Source organism: Zonotrichia leucophrys, chromosome 12, assembly GCF_028769735.1.
Source record: "Zonotrichia leucophrys gambelii isolate GWCS_2022_RI chromosome 12, RI_Zleu_2.0, whole genome shotgun sequence".
NCBI classification, from domain to species: Eukaryota; Metazoa; Chordata; class Aves; order Passeriformes; family Passerellidae; genus Zonotrichia; species Zonotrichia leucophrys.
The window spans coordinates 15,454,755-15,477,530 of NC_088182.1; the positions used below are offsets into that span (position 1 = coordinate 15,454,755).

General features: G+C 44.6%; 1 protein-coding gene across 14 annotated transcripts in view; it reads left to right on the forward strand.

The window, feature by feature from the left end:
• The first annotated feature begins 10,060 nt into the window (after positions 1 to 10,060).
• DOCK3 (dedicator of cytokinesis 3) overlaps positions 10,061 to 22,776 on the forward strand; it is a 187,548-nt gene continuing 174,832 nt past the window's right edge. For 4 of the 14 annotated variants that reach the window (XM_064723950.1, XM_064723951.1, XM_064723943.1 and 1 more), the window contains exon 1: positions 10,232 to 10,482. In XM_064723950.1, coding sequence (XP_064580020.1) covers positions 10,446 to 10,482 — 37 coding nt within the window. In that variant the 5' untranslated portion in view covers positions 10,232 to 10,445. Of the gene's footprint in view, positions 10,483 to 22,776 lie in introns of all 14 variants that reach the window. The other 10 variants (XM_064723949.1, XM_064723952.1, XM_064723941.1 and 7 more) reach the window with 5 other exon arrangements.

Consider the following 22,776-nt stretch of genomic DNA (forward strand, 5'->3'; position numbering starts at 1 on the left):
TGTGTTAATTTACCACGCTGCACCTGAACCTGCCACACACCCTACAGAAAACTGTAAAAGAAAGGAATTTTACTTTCTAAATTACTTTTAAGCCCTGTCTCATTTTCCTTGTAAGGTTCTCCCATTTTTGTATTTGAAAAATAACAGGTCTGAAAAATCTTTTTATTTCATTGTTCTTTCCTTGATATAGTTCAGATTGATTTCAGGAAGTTCTGACTTCCTCCCTTCACATTTTACAGTTGTAAGTTGTACCTTTCTCTCTCCAATTCATACCTTTTAAAAGCCCTTTTAGGATCTTCATTTGCACCATTAACCTCCTTTGGAGTGGTTATTCCTCTGGAGCCCAGTTTTACTGAAATCTCTTTGTTTCATACCCACATTTTAGAAATATCATCTATTTACAAATGAAATATATTCTAAACCTTCATGTTCAGTTTCAAAAGTTTTTCAGTCCAATTATTTTCAGTAAACAGTTACCATAGTTACTCAAAGATTCTTCTAAAGTCAAGACTGAGCCCCATGTTTGTTCACCATTCTGTTTAATTTGAATTGAATCCTCTTACCTGCATTTGCTCCAAGGTTGCTTGGTCAGCTCTTGTTGTTGTAAATCAAGATCCCAGTGGTTCCACATTGGTGTCACTTGATGAGAACTGGCTAAAAGTTTTGGAAAGAAATGTGGCAGCTCTCACACTGATGAGAGTGTGAATGCCACCAGCAACAGGAACATTTCTTTTCCCCTTGCTGTATGGAGAGTTAATTCCTATCCTGGTACAATTTCTAGAAGCAATAAAATTGAAAAGCTCTCTCATTAAATCCAGTATTAAAATGCTCTTGAAAATTTTGAGCAAACTCATTTGTTTGCTCATCATTCTCCAAAATTATTTCATCTCAGACAAATTCTGTTCTGTCCATGCTGCTCACATTTTTGTTCTCTTTGCTTCATAACACAAGTAAAGCTGTATTTCTGAACTTTATTTCACTAATTTATTTTTATCACTTTTCATTATAATTTTCCTTAGATGTTTTCATCAGGTTCTTTTAAATGATGCATTAAACATGCAGGTTAATTATTAGCTATTCAGAAAGCAATCTCACACACAACAGTAAAATATTTCCTTTACATGATCTTGCTATATATTATTTCTTTTTCTTTTTATTAGTTATATTTTTATACTCCTCAGGGAAAATCTGTATTGCATAATTCCAACTATAAAATGTTATATTTGTGTAATAAATTGCAGTCTTTGCCTGTTTATGTGCATTGGTAGTGATTTTAATAACATTATTTCTTGGCTTTTGCACCCAAAATTGTGTCCATTTTTTCCCTCAAAATTACCTGAGCTGATCTAATAAAAGGTACTTATATTTTTTCATTATTTGTGGTGAGCTCTTTGCAAACTGCAACAACTAATATGAGTTCCAAACAAACTCACAAGGAACAGGAAATTTCTTTCAGTGGGTGAAGAACAGATTTTAGCAGGTTGCAGTGGAATTAGTATTAATGGAAGATTACCTGGATTCTGGAAGTCCTGCCCTCAGCTCCTCCAGCCAGCAGCTTGCAATCCTCACCCTGTGCAGAGTCTGGAGGGGACAGGGAGCAGCTGTCCTGCTGCAGCTCAAGCTGACATGGCCAAGCACCCTGAGAACATCCAGCATTTTGAACTGCAGTGGGGAATGAGAGGGGCACCAGAGGCCAAAAGATTTCATATGAATAGGAAAAGGTAAAAGCTGCGTCAGAATCTGTGCTCTTCTAATTCTAACCAGTAGCACATGGGTAGCAGTGTGTGCTGAGTGTAAACTCTTGGAGACCCTTCTCTGTTACCAGTAGGGAGAAAAAAATGAATTATTAAAAATTGTCTGAATTTTATCTTCATAATCTGAGCAGGTTCACTTAGTTGAGAGGTCTGTTTGCAGTCCATGTTTGCACTTTGCTTGCAAGGCATGTTATTTCTACATTGGTTGCTGGGTTTAATACTACTAAATAAATATGTAAGGTTGTTCACTGTCTGTAGGACAGTTGCAGTGGTCATAGTCAGTCCAAACCCTGGTGGTCTTCCACCTGATGGTGGATAATTAATGAGTCATATATAAAAAATATATTTCTTACTGAATCCATCCTTTAATCTGTGTCACACTGTAGGTGAAAGTGTGTCTGTAAAAAATAGCTTTTGCAGACACTTCTCCAGGCCTTCCCTTCACTTTGAAGGAATTAATGGATTTAAAAATGTCTGCAAACTTCCATTTTTGTGGCTGAAACAGTACCTGGGTCATAGCTGGTCTCTGAGGGATCTTTTTAAACTGCTTTCCTTGGTTTTTTCCATGTGTGTGTCATCCTCTGCCTGTCACTGAGTGCTTTATAATGTGAATGTACCTCCCTCTCTCAGTGGCCTGCCCTCAGAGGGAATGGTTCTGGGAGGGCTTTTGGGGACAGCTCTGCACTCCTGCTCCTGGCAGCTTTTTGATTTGTGTTGCTGTTTGTTTAGTATGCTAACAGAACATAAAGAATTACAGTTTGATTGCACAGCTTTACAGGAGATCAGGACACATCCTCACCTCTACACAAAGAAATCTTAGATGGCAATTTTTCCCCCTGTGGATACCACCTGTCTAATTTAGGTTTGTGCTCCTGCTGACTGATTCAATCACCTGACTCAGTCACTTGAAGGCACCAGGACATTCCTTGCTGGTTTTCAGGAAGGTGCCTCACAGGAATGAGCAGTTTGTGTGTCTGCAGCAGCCAGGCAGCATCATCCATCACTGCTGGGCTGTACCTGGAGCTGCTCACTGGCCTGGGGCTCCTGAACCCCTGTCCTTTTGGCACAGGGAGCAATCTCACAACTGTACTCATTGTATTGCTGAGGAGTCAGGAAGTGATAAGGAAAAAAGGGAATATTCAGCACCATGGAGATGTGTGGGTGTCACTCCTCTGCTCCTCAGCAGAAGACACCACTTGGGTGTATTTAAGAGCTCTTGGCCAGTTGTGCTATAGTACATTATGGCAGGAGAGTGAATTTGTGTGATTATTGATTACTTCTGTGCGGGGACAGCTGAGGTGTTTGGGCTTTTGTTATTTAGATGAATCAGCTGTTGGTCACTTTGTGCTGATTCACTCCCAGAGCTGGATGTGAGTGTTTGGATGGATTTACAGTAACTTCATCCTTTTTACTCAGGGACATGCCAGTCTGCAGAATTGCTACAATTGACTCATTGTTCTGCTGTGTCAGGTAACAAAATATTCTGCTTTCTTTTATTCTGCTCGAGAAGATTTGGTTTCATTACGTAGGTCAAAGCTCTTAAAATAAATTCCTGTCAGATTTCCCCCCCAGCTAACCTGAGTGGCACACGTGGGTGTCTTTGGATGTCGCTGTATTGAGGCATGACACAAAATTTCAAGTCTGCTTTATAGGAGACTGAAGTGGTTTGGCATGCTGGGAACACATATAGAATATATCCCTTCAGCATTGGAATTCAGTAATGCCTTTCACAAGGATATATTTCAAATTAATTTTGGAATATGAAGCTTATATGAACACTTAACTGTCAGCTACTTGTCACTCTGGGCACATGAAACTAGGAGTTGGAAACCTGATTTGGCTCTCTGTCAAACTAATGACAGTTCCATTGTCTCCATCTTAACAAAATTAAATGTTTTAAGATTTGTAATATTTATATACTATAAAAATACTCTATTTCTTTTACTATAAAAATGTACTGTTTGTTTTGACTGTATATAAGTACAAGGATGAATTTATCTAGCAAAAAGTAATCAAAATAATTTTACAGATAAATACATAGAATGTTTATTTTTCAAATATAAATATGTAATTAGTATGGACAGTAAAATAGTCAGAAATGTTAAGCAGTGTTCCTGGGCTATTGAGCACCTTGCTGGGACTGTGTATTTCTGTAATCATTAGCTGAGCAGCAGAGCTGTGCCCACAGCTACACTGTGTGCTCCAGCATTCCCACAAGGGAAATTGGGATGAACCCAGATAGGCCCAGCATGACTTTACAAGTTATCCATCTCAGCAGTTCTAAATTCCAGTTTTACCGATTGCTTGTGTTAGTGCTGTTTTATTCCCTGATCACGAGCTGCTCCCTGCAGAGGGACCGGCCGGAGCTGAGGCTGCTCCCGGTGCCCGGGGCTGCGGAACAGGAGGCGCCTCCCGCTCTGCCGGGAGCGCTCGGGGAGCTCGGCTGGAGATCTCCGCTGCTGGGGAAGGCTCCGAGCTCCAGCGGGGCCCGGCCGGCAGCGGCTCCAGCACCAGGGACAGCGGGCGCGGAGCCGGGAGCGGAGGGGCCGGCCCGAGTTCCTCAGGGCCCCAGCGAGGGCTTAAAGCGGCCCTGAGGCGGCGGGGCTGGCATGGGACAGAGCGGCGCTGAGGGAAGGGACAGTGCGGGACAGAGCGGCGCTGAGGGAGGGGACAGTGTGGGACAGAGCGGCGCTGAGGGAGGGGACAGTGCGGGATGGGACAGAGCGGCGCTGAGGGCGGGGACAGTGCGGGATGGGACAGAGCGGCGCTGAGGGAGGGGACAGCACGGGAAGGAAGGGACAGCACGGGAAGGCCGCGGGGTTGCTGCCCTGCCCTCAGCCCGGCCGGGCTGGACACCTCTGTCCCTTCACACGCACAGTGCCCACAAACGGCAGCGCAGCGCCCCGGGATGCTCAGCGCTCGCTCCCTGTGATGTGTTGGATGTTGGGCACAAACCAAGGCTCTGCTGCCCCTGAAACAAAGGCGGAAGATCAGAGAGAGCGCTTAGAAATCCCCAGCCAAACCCTGTCCTCCCTGCTAGGGATTTGGCCGAGGGCTGATTGTGTGATAGCTCAAATCACTTAATCAGCCTCTGGAACAGCAACAGGCTCATTTCCATGAGTGATGGAACCGCTTCTCTGATGTTGTCTTTCAATAGTATAAATTTCTTAGCATGAAAGAGATCTCTTCCACGGCAATAAATACATAAATTATAAGAAATGCAGAAGGTCAGAAATGAAATGAAAAAAAAACCAACAGAAAAAACGTACTCACAAGGAGAGTTCACAAATGCTTCTGAACTCTCATTTCACAAAATAAGACAGGAGTTAATTATTACTTGTGATAGGGTTTCTTATATCCTGAACATTAAAAGAAATTAATAGGAAAAGGTATAAATTTGTCAAAACAGTGCTAATTAACATCCTATGATTTCTCACCCTTTTAATAAGTAATTTGCTGTAGTGAGAGCATTAAGGATAAGTGAGAATGAAGGTGCAATAGTATTTTCCTCAAAATTCTCAATTATTCATGGTACAAGAGGTTTTAAATTCTTTTTTTAAATATTTGAAGGGCAAAATACTGTTTCTTTAGTACAAGGAAAACATTTGTTCAGCATGATCTGTGATATTTTTTATATAAGGTCCATCTGACTAAATAATTACCACCTGCACTGTAAATTTTTGGTAGTTGTACTTGACATATTGGTATTAAGGTATTAGTCAGTCCATTCTCTACCTTCGTGCTGGAAAAAACCAAAATCAGTATTGCTCTCCTGGTTTAATCCAGATACTTCTATGCAAGCAACATACAAACTTAGGTGCTGGCACAACCACATTGATCTATATTTGTTCTTCTACACGTCCTGGTTTTTTTTCTGGTTTTATAATTTATTTTCAAGGAATGTTACAAATAGAGTGAAAGTAACTTTTAATATTATATTTGTAACTGTTGTGTAAATTGGTTGTAATAGACATTTTTATGGGGAGTTTTATTTGGTGAGGCTTAACCCTACATGTCTAATGTTCTGGAAGGAGATGAAAACACCTCTTTTTTCGCCCCCCATGATTTTAGATTCCCTTTGCTCTGAGGGAGACAACACCAAAATAGGGTAAGTACTGGAATGTTTTATGCTGACTTCCATTTTACATGAAAGAAAAATTCTGGAATGGAAGACCAGAACTATTGAGATGTTCCCAGGTTTACCAGAAAGTTCTGCTTGCTGTATCTCACATGGTGAAGTGAAATGTGTGCTGGTTGCTGTTGGTCATGAGCTGCTGCTTCAGGCACTCTGTAGGGAATAAATGATGGAGTGACAGCAGCATGCTGGCAATGCTGCTGCTGGATGGAGCTCTGCTTCCTTCCTGCCACTCTGAGAAATGTTGAGGGCTGGGAGCAGATTTGTTTATAAGGAACTCCTGAATTAAAAATTTGGAAAGAGTCCTAAGATAATGGATTTAATATCCTCCCTAGTCCTGAGCACTAATCAGAAATCATCCCAATTAAAGGTGTGTGAAGTTGTGGGGAACAAACACTGTGATGCCTTGGAGAGAAAATTTGTCATTTGCTGCATTTAGATTCCTAAGTTGCTGGTTTGATCCCTCATAAGAAAGAAATCCATGAGATGGCTCTGTGCAATAGGACAAAAAATAGAATTTGGATTTGTGCACCAAAACCTGAGACCTCCTGCTTAAAAGTTTTAGCAGATGACTTCACCAAAGGAAGAATAGCTCAGTTCTTGGGACACCAGAATCCCTTTTGAGGCATAAAGTAGAAACACTTGATGCTTCAAAAGGACCTGTGAGGTCATCACAGATTGTGATAGAGTGATTTGCTTTGCATCTCTTTGTTTCTCCCTGCAAGGTGAGGGATTCATAATTTAATGGGAAAGTAAAGTTGTTCAGTGCCTTAATTCATCTTAACAACAGGGGAAGAATATGAACTTTAAAGAAACAAAAATAAAAAGTCAGGTGTAGAAAAGGATGGAATGCAATTAAATAAAATGTCTGGTCTGTCACAGGGAGTTGAGATTCATCTCAGATTGGTTTTTTCTGATGGCAAGGGCCCTGGGCCATCTTACTGAAAGAGAGGCTTGAAGTAATAATGGAAGTTACCAGCAACTATAGGCCTGAGAATGGGGAGAAAGGGTAAAGTGTGGGGCTGCACTTCCCTGAAAAAGAGGGCAGGAGGGTGACATGTTCTGTGCTACCTTAAGGCTGGCATAACTGAGAGAAAGCTGCTTGCAGGGAGGTGTAAGAATCTCTCTGCTTTCTGCACTCTGACCTTCCATTGTCCCTTGCAGAGCATTTGAAAGGATTGTGCAGTTCCCTTGATCTATTTAAGAGAAAGAAACTGTGTCAAATCTCTCCAATCCCAAGCCAGCTGTCTTTCAGATCACATCTATATTATGGCAAGACAGGACAATATAGGATGAACTCTCTAATGTATTTCAATTAACACTGTGTTAAACATTGCTGCCTGCTCTGTTTGGATAAGGACAACTGTGTTTGCAGTAGCAGAACCATAAGCAACTCACAATACCTCTGACAGGACAACTCCTGAGCACAGTGGACATTAAGTAACTTTACACAGTGTTTTTCAGAGATTAGTGCTTTTCTGCTGACTTGACTTGTTCATTTAAATAAGGTCTTGAAGCTTGTATTTGCCTTTATTTCAGTACAGTGCAACACAAAACTTTAGTGACAGAACAGCACCTCGAAGACTTCTGCAAGGGGAGGCTCCTTTTCTCTGAAAACCATTAATTTTGGGATCCACAATGCCCACCAACAGAAGCTCTTCTTGTAGCAGCTCTGACATTTACACCAGATTTTACATTTTATTTTGATTGCTGATACAAATTTTAAAAATTTTCTTAACAAAGCCTTACTAGAAGTAGGCTTTGGATTCCAATTTTGTGTAGTGTTTTCAATGTGCAGACTTCTTTATAAAGAAAAACAAAACCAGCTCCAGGTAAAAAGAAAGAAAAAGAAAGAAAACCCTGGGGCATATAACCCTGAGAATTTCTTGTTTCTGCTTGCTACAGTAGTTCCCTGCTTTTCCTGTGCTTTCCACAGCAGTATGAATATTGAAGCTGGCAGGAGTGAGCTCTGTTGAGAGAGAGGAGAGACAGCAGAAAGAGTTGTTCTGCAGGAGTGGCTGTTTGCTTTGGTCTCTCCTGTGCACGTGGGTAACCCTGAATTCCAGCTTGGTGCTGGGGAGATTTGTGGCTCAGCCTCCGTGGGAGGATGAGATGTTTGTTCCTTGCTACACTTAAGAGTGTTTACTAAAGCAATCAGTATTTCTGGGCAGGTGATAGGAGCCTCATTAAAGGGGTGGATGCAGAGATCAGAGGAACAGGTGTAAATATATTTGGTAACTTTAACTGAGGCAAACTTGCATTCCACTGACTCCACAGGTAAGTACACTGACTTTTTTCTTCCTGAAGTCATGTGGGTCATACGGCCATCTAGTGACCCTCTGTCCACCAGCAGCAGTGCAGAAAAGAGTCAGGAATAAACATGCAATAATATGTGTTGTGTTTCACATACAGGTAATCTGCCATCAGTGTGTGTCCCTGCCAGTGCTGCCATTTGTATGTCCATGGTCACACATATGGCCTTTAAATAAAGTGCTATGTATATATATCTATATGCTGTTAAGTCCTTGCAGGTCCTATTCTGTCCAGCTGTTTCAGTGCCCTTCTGAGAGTTTATCTAACCCTAGAAGGGTCTCACTTGCCTTCCCAAGTTCACCTTCATTCCAGGTTTACTTTAAGGGAAGAGTCAACTCAGAAATTGTAGTAGTTTGATAAAAAATATGCTGTATTTTTTCTTAAGCAAGAAAAATATCAGTTTAAGTACTGGTCAGCTTGGCAGCAAGAAGAATCCTTGAAGGGCTGAGACTGTGGAATAAGGAGTCTGCAAAAATTAACCAATTCCTGTCACTGCAGAGGTTTTCTGTTCCCAAAGTACTCAGAAGAGATGGAAAGGTATTTATTATTGACATATACAGAGTTAAAAAAACAAAAACATTTTCTCAAACCCTGGAGCAGCCTATCTCCAACAGATGCAACTCAATGACTTTGTCATGCTTTGTCCCTTCAAAAAGCTATTTCTGCATGCTGTGGGAGTGCCTCAGGAAGGGAAGGAACGGAGCTATTGTAAATACAAATGCCTAAATGTGAATATGAATTAAGGTAGGATGGAATAAGTTGGTTTTTTTAAATGAATAATGTACAAGCACACTCAGTTCTTGGCCACTTGCTGTTTGCTCTCCACACAGGAAAACAAAACCCGACATCCCAAAGCCAAACCAAAACCCAAACAGAAACCTGGCCCTGCTCGGTGGGGAAACAGTAGTTGCACGTGTTAAAAAAATAAATAATGAAGGTTTCCACAGCAACCCAAGTTCTGTAGTGCAAGTTGATGACTTTCATTCTGTTTTATTATATAATCAGAGAACAGATATTCTATTAAAAGTGTTGGGTACATCTGAAGTTATATTGTTAAAAAGTTTAATGCAATCCTAAAACTTCCCATCAAGCAAGTTGTTTACAAAGGTTTCTGAAAAGGTTGTATTAAAAGTGGTTTTGCAGAGGCTCTGACCGGGACAAGGGCACTGGTCCGTCAGACTACTGCAGGGAGTAAAATTTCAGCTGCAGGAAAACTTTTGTATAACTTATTTCAGCTTTTCCTTTGCTGTGAAGAATTCAAATTCAGTTTTTATGGAAGGAAGCGAAAGCTGAACTTAGAGATGAAATCTAAAGATTCTTTCCCATTTTGGTTACGTGTTCATTGTGGAAACCACGTGAATTTCGCCAGCTCTTTAGAAGCTCTGGAGATTATTACCGACAAGAAAATAAAACGGAGTATGAGCCCAGTTTTGATCTAAACGCTGCTGGTGCCTGTGGTGAGCGCTGCCAGGGCTCGGGGCCGTGTTGGGGGCAGCCCGGGCCGCCGGGCGGGGATCGGGCCAGCCCCGCTGCTGACCAACACGGCCGGGCTCGGTGCTGCACTGCGGGCCGGCCTCCCGGGAGCCGCTCGGGGCGGCAGGTGCGGCGGGGATGGGATGGAGCCGGGGATGGAGCCGGCCACGGGGATGGGACGGGCTCGTGAGGGTGTCCCGGCACCGGCCGCTCCCTGCCCGCCCTCAGAGGGCACGCGCCTCCCCGCGCCTCGCGCCCGCGCGCGCCTCGTGCGGCCGCACGGGGAGGGGGGGGCGGCGCGAGCCGCGCGTGCGCGCCAGGTCCGCCGGGAGCGTGAGGGGGGGCGCGGCAGCCCCGAGTCCTTCAGGCGGCGGCGGCGGGAGCGGCGGCTCGGGAGGAGGAGGAGAAACAGAACGACGAGGAGGGGGCCCGGGGCCGCCGAGCTCCGCGGGGCCGCCGCGTCGGCAGGGCCGGAGCCCGCGGGGGCCGCGCGAGGAGAGGCGCCGGGCCGGCGGCGAGCGGCCGCGGAGGGGAGCGGCGCGGCGGCCGGTACCGCCCGGGCGGGCGGGGGGCGACCTCCCCCCGCCCCCCGGCAGCGGCGAAGCGACCCCTGAGGGCAGCTCCGGCCGGAGCGTGGGGCGGGGGCTGCCGGCGCGGCGCCCCCGCTGAGCGCGGGGGGAGGAGAAGCCGCCCCCGCTCGATGAGCGGCGCCCGCCCGCCCGCCGCGCTCTGCCCGGGGACCGGCGGCCGCGGCCGAGCCATCCGGCAGCATGTGGAGTCCCACCGAGGAGGAGAAATACGGCGTGGGTAGGTGCTGCCGCATCCCTCCCCCGCCCCGCTCGCCCCCTCCTCTCCCCGCCGGACCCCGGGCTGTGCTGTGCGTGTGGGGGGGCGGCCGTTTCCCCTCCCCCGGGGCCGGCGGTGGTCGCGGCGCTGCCCCTCAGGTGGAGCCGGGATGGGGGCAGCGCTGCCCGCGGGGCTGTGGGGGCTGCCCGGCGCTGCCTCCCCTGCCCTGCCCGCACCGCTGGATGCGCTCTGCGTGCGCTTCGGTTCGCGTTATTTCCCCGAGCGCCGCCGCGGCGACGCCAGAGACGAGCGGAGTTCGGGGGCCCGCGCTGGGGTCGGGATCGCACAAATAATCAGAAAACGAGTTGCTGAGCCCTTAATCTACTTAAGCGCGCGGTTCCCTTTTCCCTGCGTTTCCATCTGCGGAGCGAGGCGATGTGTGGATGGAGTTGGGAAGGGGCCGGCGCTGCCGCGGTGTCTTTAGGGGGCGTCGGTGCTGCACCTGCCCGGCCGCGGGGACGGGGGCGGCCGGGCCGGGGGCTGCGGCGGGCCGGGAGCGGGGCCCGGGGCCTCCGTGCCTGCGGACTGCGCTGCTTTTCCTTGTTTTGGGAAATCAGACTTTACAGCCGTCTGGTATCGTGGTTGCTCTGATCTGAGGCATCACCGTTGGCGGCTTTGGTTTGTTATTTTAGCGTGTAAATCCCTGATAAAAGCAGAAATGTTGCATCTAATGAAGTGGAAGATACAGAATTTCTTTTACTTCGCTCTTGCTCATTTCGATTTAATTTTTTTAAACTGTTGATTTGTATTATAATAATAAAAGCTACTACTGCTACCCTGATTAGTTACTTAAACGCCTCATTAAATTTATAGTTATCAGTTGTGCATATTGATTTTTAAGTTCCACAGTGTGTAGTGATGATTGATTTCTACAAAATATTTAAAATAGTATCAACAAATTTGCTACATGATCTGTTAACCGGAACTGTTAAAGTGGGATTTTGGCACTTGTGAGCAATTAGAAGCCTTAATGCCTCTTTGTTAAAACGCTTTCTGTTAATTTAATAATAAAAAAATACTTATTAATTTTTAATCTTGTACAGCAGATATTTTGCTTAGTACATCCCACTTGTCTTCATAGTAAAGAGAGATGAAGCAAATCACTTTTGTTTAAAAAAAATAAATTCAAATGCAGCATCAGATGAGAACCTGCAAGTGTAGGGTAATAAAAACAAGTGGCAGAAAATACCACCTGGGAGTCATTGCTTCCAGTCCTGTTGCTGTGTCTGTTGGTCGCTGGGAGTATATGAAGTTAACAAGCCCTGATCCATCCCAGCTGGATGCACTCAGGAATACCAAGCTGTTGTTTTGCTGGGGATTTTTAATGTAGTTGATGCTGGACTTTTTTTCATACCTCATCTGCTGGGCAGCAGCACCGCGGTTACCCTAGGCTGAAACTGACTGCTGTAATTGTAATGGATGCTTCAGAAAATAATTATCTGTCTCCCAAATCTTGTTGTTTTCCTTCTATTTTTGTAGTTGTTTTTCTTTGCCATGTTGCAGGGTTTGATATTCAGTGTTTGTTTTTATGTTTGGCCCATGTGCTCAAACGAGAGAATCCTTGTTTTACCTTGATCCAAAAAACAGGTGAACTAATTTTTTTATGCAGATATTTGAAAAGAAAAGCTGGGAAATCTCCAGTCAGGTTGTAAACAAGTCTGGAAGAGGTGTGTGGAAGGGAGAGCAGTGAATGAAAACAAGTGTGATTTCAGTGATGTTCCCTGGGCTGGAGAATATTCCTCTAAGGATGGGGATTTTTCGTTTGCAGACAGCACACCTGTAGGCAGGGCTGAGGTAACAGCTGAGTTGTGCAAGTTTTGGTGATCTCTAGGCAAGCTTTTTTTGTTCTTGAGTAGCTTTAATTACTTTTCCTGTAATTGAAATTTGTTGATAATCCTCCAGAGAAGGAAAATAGGTGAAAAATGCTGCTTATACCTGGGGTTTAGTTACTACAAGTGAGGAGTGGCATATCAGTTTTTCACAAGTAGATCTGTCATTGCTGGCTGGAAGGGTAATTTTTGTGCATTTTGAAGCAAATAGTCTGCAGAAAGTGTGGACCTGAGGGTTTGCTGCTGGAAGGTGCGCTGGCAAAAAATAAAAGGAGGGGGAGGGGAAATAGCAGTGTAAATTATCCTGATTCCACAAGTAATATGTGCAAAAATAATCTTCTTGGCATGAGTCACTGTTCTGAGCTTATGCCTTTGGGCTTTGGTAGTTTGGGTTTGGTTGGAGCAGTCTCTGTCCAAAAAACCACTGTGTGTTTTCTCTGTGCTCCTGCTAAACCATGCCAAGTTTGAAGGTTTGCCTTTGGGTTAAGGCAATGAACTTTGTGTCCCTGAGTGGGATCAGTTATCTCTGCGAGTGGAGTACCACAAAGAGGTTTCTGGTGGAACAGGAGGCACATCTGGCCATCCAGGCCCTGGCCATAGCTGTCCTTGTGTGCCAGGCAAGGGCCAGTGCCACTGAAAGTGCTCCATCCTGATGCTGCTGTCTGCTGAAAGCAGGTGGTGCTCTGCTGCCTTACCTGTGTCTGTCAGTGATCATTCACAGAAATGATCCTTCAGACACCACGTTCCCCTCTCAGCACCCGGCTGTGGAGCCTTTGTGTTGTGCACTGCCTTGCAGGGAGCCTCAGAGCATTCCCTGGGCCTGCTGGAGCCTCAGCAGATCCTCCTGTGCAGATACTCCTGTGCAGCCACAGGCCCTTGGCTGCAGGGCAATGTGACATTTCCCGATGGCAACGTTGGTGCCTTTTGGCCAGCTCTGGAGCTCTCTGTGCCCACCTGCAGTTACAAGGAGTTTTCCACACTTGCAGTTGTAGAACTCCATTGTAATGCCCAGTCCTCACACAGATCACTGCATGCATCTGCAGCAAAGATATTAAAAGATTGCTCAGGATATTTCTAAATAAATCAAAGACTCTCCTAACAACCTTGAAGATCTTCCTTGATTTTATTTCTCAGCTGCTATAGCAACTACCTGGTGGCTGTTGTGAGTAATTCCCCTCTATTTAGAAATACTTATATTCAGTGCCTCTGATCCTAACTCTGCATTTAAAACTTGAGACTTGCTGAAGCAGAGCAGACAGTTCTTGCACAGGTGCTTGAGGTGGCCAGTGATGAACACAATTAATAAGAATTCTGAGCTGATTATTGAAGACAAGGCTCTCTAGCCCTCTAGTGTTTTAGTATTTTTAAAGCAGTCTCTCTCTAAGAAAATATTTATTGAATGATCTGATTAGTTAGTTTAATCTTAAAAAACAAGTATTAAATATTAATGTATTAAAAGAAAAAGTTAAATAGAACTCTAGTAAACAACATTTGGCTGTAATGTAAGAGCTGATTATTTCATTAGACTGTCAGTTTTTCCTCTTTTATTTTTGTGCAAGGAGCACATTTAGGTGGCTTTCAGGAAAGATTTTTTTTGTTTGCTTGTTGTTTTTTTAAAATTTGATTGATGCTGTATCAACAAGCCACTTTGTATGGCTGACCATATTAAATATGTATGTATGAAGTCATGGAGGAGGAGAACCTGCCTGCATCAACAGAATCTGTTCTTAGTTTATTCAGAGAATTAGGGTTAAAATCTGTTGTTTTATTTAAAAGTGCTTTTTGAATCTTTATTTTCACTGCTTGCTTGGTAACAATGAAAAATAAATCTGTAAGCACAAATAAATACAACTAAACTTTCCCTTGTTTTTACTAAGAAAGGATGGAACATCACAATGTCCTAGTTATGGTTTTGTACTGCAGCTTTTTGATCAGCGTCTTGATTTTCTTTCTTTTTTTCCCCCTTGTCACTAGACCTTGGCTTGCACGCTTCCAGTTCATATTTATGCTGGGAAAAGCAGGGTTGCAGAACTTAGAAGAGTCTTCCTTCCTTCCTCAGGGCTCTTGGCACAAGACCCTGCCTCAGCTGTTGACACAAGAGGCAGCTGCTGGAGGGGGCTGTGAGTGGCACTGTGGTTGCACTCACTCCCTGGAGTGGTTTGTTACAGGTTTCAAAATGAAAAGTTTCAGAGAGGTAGAGAAAAGTCCCTCTCCCACATAAGGAAAGTGCCCATTGTTGGATGGGAACCAATATCAATCCTTGAATCAGGTGCTGGGTTAGGGACATAGGTTATATTTCACTTTCTCTCCTGGGTCCCTGTGCCAGGGGATGTCATTGTCTGGCAGCAGGAGGGAGGTGACTAAGGATATTCTTCAGGGATTGTCTTGGAACCAGAGCCAGTCAGGGATGCACTTGGAAACCTTCTGTGCTCCACTGCCTTGGGAAGTGCTGCTGGTACCTGGGGACTTGCTCAGGAAAAGGGGATGATCCGGGGATTGGAGTAATTGCCATTCACTACTTTGCTCCTAAGGGCCTTTTTTGAACCTGTAGGCCTTGAGAATGAGCAAAGGAATTTGTCAGTCAGGGATCATAAAGGAAATGTATATGTGTTATTTAACTGGATGGGAGATGAATCACACCTTGAAATGTCTCTGGAAAAGAGCAGCTCCCAGGATGCACCTGATGGGATATGATCATATAGACAGGAGAGGTTACTGAAGTGTCATTAAGTGGGCAACTTCAGCTCAGAGTAGGGTAAATCTGGAATTCTGTGGGTGCTGATAGAACTTGGAGATGAAATGTCCTCTTTTGGGCAAGAGATTAATATTGTTTGGCTTGTCTGTCCTAGAAAAGACTAAGCCAAAGAATTGTGGTTAGACCAGCTCTCATGAAGAGCTGATTTGCAGAACTGGATGAGAATTAACATGTAAGATATCACTACTTTGAGATTATCTACATACCAGTTGTTCACAAATACATTGGCAGTAGAAATTAGCCCAAACTTTCCAAATACAGGAGAAATGAAGTTGAGAAGCTCACAAAGGCAAGAAGTGAGATGTGTATGTTTAACAGTTCATTGCAGGGCTTGTATGGGACTGTGGGGGCGATCCTGGAGTGAGAAGTGATAGCAGTGCAATATGGGGTTTAAATTTGGATGATTTTGTGGGTTTTAGAGCAATTTTCTCCATTTCTTTGTTATTGTGCTGTATTAGGTATTCAGTTAAGACCTGCAGGACTTCAGCCACTGGTCAGTAGGGTGGGGGCAAAAGCACTTCCTCCCCCAGCTTACCCCCAGCACAGAAGGGGTTTTGTTTTTAGAATGGTTTTCTAAGGGTGGAAGTAGTTTGGTATTCAGGCTTTCTGTCCTCACCTAACAATACATCCAGTAACAAGAGACATTTAATGATGTGAGTTGGCAATCGTTTCCTCCATGTTTAATGGAAATAGGGTTGGGTGGGGAAGAACTTGAAATTGGAATTTCTGTGCATAGTAGTGCAGATTAAGAGCTTCTGGCTTGCTGAAAAAAAGGTTAATCAGGTTCTATCAGGTGTTTCTTGTGTGCTTTGGGTTTAAATTCATTGTTCAAGTGTTCAGAGTGAAATTAGTGAGGAAATGTAAAATAATTTCACTTTTGAACCACTTAAGGGGTAGAAAATTGGTGACTCTGGGGTGATGGTGCAGGTTGTTGTTGCAGCTGTATGTGGGAATAGAGGGAGGATGACTTTTTGTTAGTCCTCTGAAAGCAACTTCCTTAGGGCAGAGTCAATGGAACAGCTCAGCTGGACACGAGTCCCACCACCCTTGCAAAGCCTTTTGTGCAGCAATTCTGCCCTTAACAAGTCAGGCTCCAATGCAGACATCAGGGAAACATGTACTATTACCAGAATTTGGAATTAGGAAATTCTCTACCACGTATTCGCTGGCATTTCAAAGCCCACAAGAGGGGGATGATTGGGAATGAGGAAGTTTTCTGTGTTCATGTGCAGTGACATGTAGATAGACAAGCTTTAATGATTAGCACATTAAATTGTTATTTGGAAATGGTTCTCATACAGAGGAGCTGGAACTGCCTGATGGGACCAACAGCTGCTGTTACTGGTGGCCATATGTATTCCATAGATTTGTTCTCTTGAGAAACAGGAGCATGAAAACACCAAAGAATGGGAAGTCTGTGGAAAATTATTTAGCTCTTGAAGAGACTGATGCGACTTTTCCCTCCTTCTCCAGAGAAATTTTTCTTTAATTAGTGTGGTTCCTAAGTTTGTGGTGTTCCTCCCTCAGGTGTGCTGTGCACTGAGGAAGAGCCCAAAGGAAGCTTACCATGGGATCTTGGTCCAAAACCAGCTGTGACTGACAGTGCTCCTTCCACTGATTGTTTTAAAGTTATGAAGCAACCTTAGTCTCACAACATTTCTCACTTTGTTCTGCTTCAAAATCTGTCTGCTCACTGAACCTCAGGGCAAATACAAAATATCTCACTCAAGTGCCTGATGTTGAAATCCAACCTCTGTTCAAGTTTTTCCATGTCAGAATGAACTTTGTGCGGTCTTCTGAGATCCTGAAAGCATCTCTAAAGTTTTTTTGGCCGTAATTCCTTCCTCTTAGACATGTTTTATTGTTTGTTCAAACAATAAGTCCTTAGTCCAAACTTAGGGAATATATTTGGGAGGCAGGGAAGTGAGGCTTTGAGCAGCCTGAGTGCTTTCCAGTGCAGTTGTGAGGTGATTACTTATTCCAAGGATAAGATTTCCCTCTGTCCCTCTTCAGCTTTTAACTACTTTTTCTTTTCTTGAGTCTTTCTGGATATTAAGCCTTAAGAAAAGCTTATGACAAGTGGTGCCAGCTAACTCTTGGTGATTAAAAGCAGGCCTTTGTGCTTTCAGAGGTAAGCTGCTGTTCTCTGAAACATCCAGACAAACCTTTATTCTTATTTCAGTGCAAGGAAGCTGGGGCACTAAATGCTTTTAGTGTTGGCAGTAGGCAGTTGATGGAGTGGTGAATTATTTTAGTTTCTCTCTGTTGAATGTAAGTCCCTGAGCTACCCAAGGTGCCAGAGTGTAGCTCAGAGTGCTTTGGCAGGTGCCTCACTGTTCTGGAAGCCTCTTGTGGCTGTGTTTCTGAGCAGCAGGGCCCTTCTTCCCTCTCTAAATGTTTATGAACAAGATGTTTATGGGTACCTGCACTTTTAGTCTTCTGAACCTGATAAAGGAACCCTTGGTTTCATGTCAGAGAAACCCAGAACTGTTAAGCAGAATACAGATGCAAGCAATCTGTGACTGTTTGGGTGTCAGTGCACCAATGGTCCTTTGCCGTGCTGGGTGGGTGCTGGGTGGGCTGCCCAAACTGGTGCTGAAGGGAGCAGAGAGCCTTGGATAGGAGAATATCTGTCAGTGCTGGATGCTCCCTGTGGGGAGCAGTGGCTGTTTCCAGTAACCGACTCTGGGTGTGGGGGGATAGGAGGAGATGTTGCTGTTCCTCCCACCTCTCCCTTTGTGGAGAAGAATGCCTGTGGCACTGTCTGCAGAGAGCTGCCCACTTCACCTGGGCACTGCTTTGTGTGTGGGGCTGTGTTACATGGACAGAGAGTGCAGGCTCAGGTGAGAAAGTTTCAGCCAGAGTGGGACAAGGAATCCAAAAATATATGAATTACTGGAAAAAAGGGTTACTGAAAACTGTGGTTGGAACTTTGGTGCATCTTTGTGTTTGGTTTCTCTCTCTAAATGCTCATGATCTGTGTGACTGGAGACCTGAATTTTGATAAACCAAAGATACAACAGTGTAGTTCTGCTGTGCCTGTTAGAGCTGGATCAATAGTTTTGTGAAATAGTCTTGCCCTGACATCTGCTGTTGCTGTCCAGAATGGAGCTGGACACTGCCTGTGGGCCTGGGGTGTGAGGGATGAGGGGAATCCTCTCCATGCTTGTGCCTCTGTTTAAAGGTGCTGCTGGGAGGCCTTTCCTCCAGCAGGGACTGTTGGAGTGGCAGGAGCTGTCCTGGGGCCTGGCAAGGTCCTGGCCCTGCTGTGTGTGCAGAGCATCCCCTGGGAACCTGCCTGCTGGGGAAGTGCATGGTGATATCATCCCATCCCATCCCATCCCATCCCATCCCATCCCATCCCATCCCATCCCATCCCATCCCATCCCATCCCATCCCATCCCATCCCACCCACCATCCTCTGCCTCTTGCTCCAGCTCAGCCCTTCCCAGTGCACTGATCTGAGGGGAGGGACCACTTGTTTTTCTTTTTAACAGATCGGTGTTTGGTAATCTCTGTGGTCCCAGGGGTTTATGCCAAGGAAGATGGTGTTTTGAGCACTGCTCTTGCAGGAACAGTTTCTCTTTGGACTCTGGGGCAGAGGAGGTAGAAAATGGGTTTCTCTCTCTTTCTTCATCACAGCAAGGCCCCAAACTGCAACTATTGATCTTGCTGGGTTTGTTTGGTTGGTTTCATTTTGGCTTTTTCTCCCCCACTTCTGGAGTGACTGTATTTCTGGCAGAAGACTATATTCTCATTTTAACAGGGGGAGAATGCTTTATTAAATAAATAAATAAATAAATAAACCTGTATGGGTGACACAAAAAGAGAAAAGGAGGATTTCCCCAACATCTCAGATGATGTTGATAGCATTAAATAATGCACATTTGCTTCAGTGAAGATTGGAAGAGTTGAAAATCATGAAAAGAAAACCTTTTCAATTTTGCCAGTCAAATGCTTTTTTCCTTTTTTTGTATTTTAGTTGCAAACCAAAAAAGTCAAAGTTCTTATGGGTGGATTGACAGGTTTCAGAGATGTCTTCAGCAGAGTTCTTGTGTAGCAGCCAGTACAGGCTGACTCTATAAATATTATAGAGTTTTCAGCTAAAATGCAGGAGCTGTATGCTGGTAAATTTATTTTTATAAATCTGCCCTATCCTTCCCTTCCTGCTGCTCGTTGAAAATGTGCAAACTGACCATAAATGCCCAGGTAGCTTTAATGTGTTAAGAACTTATTGAACAGATAGATGGGAGATGTGGAAGTCTCAGGCTGTAGCCTGTGCAGAATGGGACAGGCTGGAAGGTGCTGTGGGGTGATCCCTGAGCCAGTGGTGTTCTCCTGTCCCTGGCTGTGTTCCTGGGCACCAGCATGCTGTGGAAATGCTCCTTTCCCCCTTCAGTTGCTCTGGGGCTGCACCTCACAGTGTGAGGGGTGAGGTGAGCAGGGGGAACACGGGGAGAGAGGAGTCTGTGAGATCCTGCCTGGCACCAGCTGGGAATGGAGCTTAGGAAAGGGTTGGCTCCTGGATGGCTGCTGTCTGGGGAGGTGCAGACACTTCCCAGAGCTGCAGGGTGAAAGGAGGAGCCGAGGGGGCGAATTGCAGTCAGGAGTGCATGTGGGCAAGCCCTGGAGCAGGCTGCCTGGAGAGGTGCTGTAATCTCCACCCTCCAGCAGAGTCAGAACTTGATTGGTTTCTTGCCTTGTTTCTGGTGTTGAACAGTGAGGTGTTCAACAGGCTGGCATTTCAGCCTGTGGAACGCAGCAGTGCAGAGCAGCTCCTCACCTCTCTGGGCAGAGCCTGCCCAGTTCTCTTTGCCAGCTGGGTTTGGAAAGAGGGAGAAGGTTTCAGAAACTGAAGCAGCCTTTGCTCTCTTTCAAAGGGAGAGAAAGCCTGCTGCATTCACTTTCTGCATAGAGGGAATGATGGATGGGTGAATGAGCTGATGGAAGAGATGACAGGAAGAGGATGAAGTACCAGGATAGATCCTTGAAAAACTGGGAGCTCAAGACCAGTCCCTTAGCACAGCTAAGGCAGTGGACAACACTGTGGGTTTTGGTCCCTTCCTTCTCTCCCACCTCCTGCCACCAGGATGTGCAAAACTATTTTAAACAGCTCATGATTTTTGAGCCTAATCTCTATTTTTATCTTGGAGGGCAGGGGAAGGATGCTTGCAATCCTTTGCTGTGCTACTGAATGATCACCTTTCTTCTCAGGCATCTGTTTCTTTTTTTGCAGGAATATTGTCCTGGTGCTGCTATGACTCAGTAGAAAGAGGCGGTGTTGCTAGGCAGCGGGTGAGCACTCTGCAGATGCCATGTGATGGCAGTAAGCTGCCTTGCAATAATCCATTGGTGGCAGTATTCCTGGCTGGGGTTCTGTGCTGCACAAAGAAAGAAGCATCTCTGACAGGAGCAGATGCTGCCTAGCAACTGCCACTGCTCCCCGAGCAGCCTGAAATACCTTCACTTAATTGTGCTGTAATTTGGGCAGTGCACAGAGCCCAAAGTGTGATGCCTGGCTTTCAGTTCTCAGGTATATTCTTCTTCATCGAGATCTGGCATAAAAGTTCATAAAGACCATTAATAAGGTCAAAAAATTTTAGCCCTCTTCTAAATCATGTCTTTTGTTTAATCTGTACTCTTCGATTGTAATGTTTGGATGGCTTTTAATCAGCTTTTGATAATCTTTTTTGTGTGTGTGTATTACATTAGTGCCTGGCAATTCCAATCGGATTAGAGCTCTGTTCTGTGTCATGTGTACCAGTGCACCCTGCAAGAAATGCTCCTTCTGCAAAAACTTCATGTTTCATTTGGGTTTTTAAGGTGTAATTGGTTATATCCTCTCTTCCATATCTAAATTATTCATTTTGTCATCTCGCTTAAACACAGGAACGTTTTAGAATGTTTGCTGTTCCCTGTATTCTTTGTGGATGTACTTACTGAATGAGGCCTGCACTTGCAAATAAATCTGCAAGTCTCAGATTCATTTCTGGCAAATAATTGAAACCCTCACCCACAATTAATAATTTAAATACTTGGAAGGTGTATTGTGAGGGTGAAAACATTATAGCAGGTATTTGTAGAATAAAATGGAAATGTTTTTCTTTTCATTTCCTCATGGTTCTGCTCCCTTGTCAAATATTATCAGACTCTAACTGTGCAATCTATGAAGCTGCCAGGTTTAATCAAGCAGTTCCACAAAGGAAAAAAATTAATCATATTGGCCTTTAATTTTGTTATAAAAATGTGAAAGGGGTTTTTTTTTCATCACAAACTACATCTTGCTATTTTAAATTATTAAACCCACAATTTTTTGTGTTCAAGAACTTCTTTTTGTTGGGAAAAGGTTTGTGGTTGTGAGAGAGGCTCAGACTGGAAGGTGTGGGGAGGTTTGGGAGGTATTAATTCAGTGCTGCCGTAGGCGTGGTTGTGCAACACAGTTGCCTCACAGAAAGGTAAAGCTGAATCTGCCTCTCCCTTGTCCTCTGTGGGATAATTTGGGTCAGTGCTGGTTTTCCTGCCCAGTCATCCTGTCCTGGCCTGGAGACTGTTCCCTCTGCCAGCCCTAAATGCAGAAAATCCACATCTGCTCTTCTTGGAAAATGCATTATTAAGCAAAGGTAGCTTAGAAAATTCTCAAAACACAAATACCATGGAGTGGAAGAATAAAAATTGTTGTCTCACTTGTTTAATACAATTCCTGGGAGTGTTGGTGCACAGGGGCCAAACAAGTGAGCCCCCATTTCTGTGATGGAAGAGTCGTGTGGAGCTCTGGGCTCATGGGGCTTTAACAGTGGGTGTGGTTCCACAACGTTTGGCTGGCTCCATAGAAGAAAATGTATAGAAAATGCTACTAAATACATATATAAAATCAATACAAATAAAAACCTTCTTTGAGGAAGGCCCAGTCCACAGATGTCTCAAGTGGGAGGAAGCCACATCCTTGCCCTGTTCTAATACCCTTCATTCCCCTCCTTGTTTTAGCTTCTGTTAGGGAAAAGTTACTGGATTTAGAGCCATCTTTGGGCTCACCTGGTGACTCTTGGGTTACATGGAGCTTTTATTATCACCTGGGTGTTAGAGGGAAGAAAATAAAGTTTATCCTGTTCAGCTCTTAAACCTAGCATATATTGTGCCATACTAGACACTTTTAATAGCTGGATTAATTGGAAAATTATTTTGGGGAAAGATACATGCTCATCATACTATTAGTTTATCAGTTTGGAGTAATTCCATTATTTTCTTAAATAGAAAATGTTAGCTCATTTGATAATGATCTAGTATTTAATTCAATCTAAATCAATCTTAAGCTCAGGGATTGACTTGTGTTCGGGGTTAACTGGTGACAATGAGTAGCAGTTGAATACAAAATGCTGTGTAAGGACTGTGAAATTTCAGTTTGTGTTTACCCTAAGTAAACACATACTCCACATTCTTAGCTGGTGTGCTAGAGGTGTGAGTTTAAAACATGCTCATGTGTTAGAAAGCATAAATTCCACCGGCACAGAGCTTGGGAGCTCTGACGTTTGTAGCACAGAGCACAATTCAGTGTCTGCTCGGTGTGATTGCACCTTGTCGAGGTGTTTTGGGCATGGAGCAATGCAGCTGCAGCTGTGCCTCTCCCGTGTGCTCTCCCTGCCCTTCCTCCTGCAGTGGCTTTAGCTGAGGATC